The sequence below is a fragment of the Anopheles ziemanni genome, chromosome 2 (assembly GCF_943734765.1).
Source record: "Anopheles ziemanni chromosome 2, idAnoZiCoDA_A2_x.2, whole genome shotgun sequence".
Lineage (NCBI taxonomy): Eukaryota > Metazoa > Arthropoda > Insecta > Diptera > Culicidae > Anopheles > Anopheles ziemanni.
This window is the reverse complement of record NC_080705.1, coordinates 41,958,995-41,961,537: the sequence shown is the minus strand read 5'-3', so window position 1 is coordinate 41,961,537 and position 2,543 is coordinate 41,958,995. Positions and strand designations below refer to the sequence as shown.

The following is a 2,543-nucleotide window of genomic DNA, read 5'->3' as shown; positions in this document are numbered from 1 at the left end:
GTGGTTTTATTTAAATAAGATTCCTTCGATAATCTTCTTCAGGTAATGTTACAAATAAAAATCACTATGCCCGAATTTAAATTCATGCGAAGAAAATCGTTTCGTAAAGCTGGATTTAAACGTTACATATTAATCTGTGCAGATCTTTGACGTCTACAGATTTCCTTTGTTCTCTCGTACCCATCGTCTGTCAAACATCCCTCGAGATATCCCGAATATCTCGGGGATGTTGGAAAGAGCTAAGGAAAAGCTGTAGACGTCAAAGATCTGCACAGATTAATATGTAACGTCTACGGCTTGCTTAACGTTAGTTAATTGATTGAAATGATTTGAATCCCTATAGGGATTTTCTATTCCCATCACTATATCAAACACACTTCGCCTGAAAGAAGCGGCGAAAACACAACGAGAACTGTCATCCGAAGGAGAATTGAGAGGCGAAAAGAAGTCCTAAAATATTTTAAATTGCGCGTTAAATACCATAAAAATCGAAGAAGCTTGCAATAAATGAAACGCACAATTTTTTTATGCATTTAGAAAAGCTAGTTGATGTTTTTGGGCCCAAAAGCTTAAAACGGGTAAATTATTATACCTTTCAATAAATTTTATTCTACAACACTATGTTCCCAGCACTATTTGGTAAGTTTTTTATAATCCTTGCGACCCCGGCAGAGGAATGACCACAGCTGACCGATAAACCCGCTTACTTTGAGCGTGGAGACGAGAAGTATCATAATGCCCCCGACGAGGTAAATGGTTACGATTGTATTCTCTTCCGGCATCCGGCATCGTGAAATGGTATGTTCTTTGAGAGATATTCGGGCCTGGAAAGAAAAAATCACCGGTCAATACGCATAAGATGAGACAGTTCTGTTCGTCAAGTTACCAGCAGGAAACTGGGATTCTGCTTGTTTCGCCAGCTAAAGGAAGGCAACGTGTACTCTTCGATTTGTAAACGATTTTTAAGCATATGGCAGTAGTGATGCGAGTGTCCACTGAACGCGAGCCTTGGGTTAAGCAAATCACCGATCAAATCCGTCGATTCCTTCGATAACACTTCCCACCGTTCACGGTAGAGGTCAACGTGCGGTGAATCGTGCTCCTTACACTCCTTGTCAGACTCCCGGTACATGGGAAAATGCTGAAGCACGATCGGTCGACTGTATTCCTCCAGCTTCGGCACATCCTTGCACTGTCCAATGCCTCGACCACACTTGAAGATCGATTCAATGGTTTTCAATTCCACTTCAGCCTTTTCACACAGATAGCATCCATCGCCTTCCATGGCAATTGAGTTGATCGCCACAAAGTTGACTCCCCGAAGGCTGATCAGCGACACACCTGTGTTGTTAAACTGGTCGCCAAACCGTTGGACCAGATTTGGTCGAGTTGCATAGTGGAAGCCTATATCGTGATTCCCAACGATGCTGTGCAATGTTACACCTCGCGGAGTGTGAAACATTTTCCTATAGCGATCGACGTAGTTATCAAACTCCTTCTGGTTGACCCAATTGCCTTCATCGAACACATCGCCGAGGATGAATACCGCTTCGGGTTGGAATAGCGTCATGGCTGATTGAAATGCGCGATGCATTTGCCACTCTCGTCGAAGTTTATCGAACCAATGTCCACGCACGGGTCCCAGAAGATGGGTATCGGCGAGCAACATTACGCTGACGGGCTCTAATCCATTCACGGACACCGGCTTGGAGGGCCATTGGCACTGGAAAGAAAAGTTTCATTAACACTTCCATATCCGAGTGATTCAGAGATTGCTGTTTATATCGCTTACTTTCAACAACACAATATAGTACACAATAAACTCGTTGAACACAACCAATGATATGACACTGAGCAGCAATCGTAAGAGGAGCGATTTGAGCTTCATTGCAGATCTGTTTGTTATCTCAAAGGAAGTTAGCAGAACATCATAACTACAAAACACTGGCTAGTTTGAGCCGTGAAAAGACAAACTAGACGAGATCGATCGAATTGTTTTGATAAACAAAACGATAAACGTCAAACGAAACCCATGACCAAAGTGATTACTACTCAGGTGGGTTCATTCCGATCAAACGGAACGGATTTTATTAGAAAAATAAAGCAAAAGTTTGACAATCGCTTTGAGTTTTGTTTATGTTTTCAATTTGCTGGTTGTTGCTGTTGTCCAGTTCCAGTTCGGCGTCGCATCAGAGCGGATGGTTAGCAGTGCACGAGGTTCCTGAAAGGGTTAGCTGAAAAGTAAGGTTATCTTAGGCACGGCCGCGTGGTGTCGCCGAGCTGGAGCTCAAGTCAGAGAAATCCTAGCCGACGCACATCTCGTGCTGTTTGAGTAATCAAGCGGATCACGAGTTTCGTGCGATCTGACAAACGGAAGGAAATATTCCTTTCGTTACGGCGGGTGAACAGCCGCATTTTGACTGCTCACTAGCGTGGTTGGCTAGCAGTGCTCCTGGCCGCATGGTGGCAGTCAAAAGGCGACGCCTACAGAAAATCGAAAACCACAGAAAATCAGGACATATGGCCTTTAGTTGCCAGTCCTT

The 2,543-nt window shown here is 43.8% G+C and overlaps 1 protein-coding gene across 1 annotated transcript; it reads right to left on the bottom strand.

Moving 5' to 3' along the window:
- Positions 1-596: 596 nt before the first annotated feature.
- On the bottom strand, positions 597-1,952 carry LOC131294918 (metallophosphoesterase 1 homolog). Its single transcript, XM_058322972.1, has 3 exons — positions 1,793-1,952; positions 887-1,723; positions 597-824 (listed from the first exon to the last, which is right to left on the bottom strand). The coding sequence occupies exons 1-3, from the start codon at positions 1,886-1,888 to the stop codon at positions 633-635; spliced, it is 1,125 nt and encodes a 374-aa protein (XP_058178955.1). The 5' UTR covers positions 1,889-1,952; the 3' UTR covers positions 597-632.
- Between the last annotated feature and the right edge of the window lie 591 nt (positions 1,953-2,543).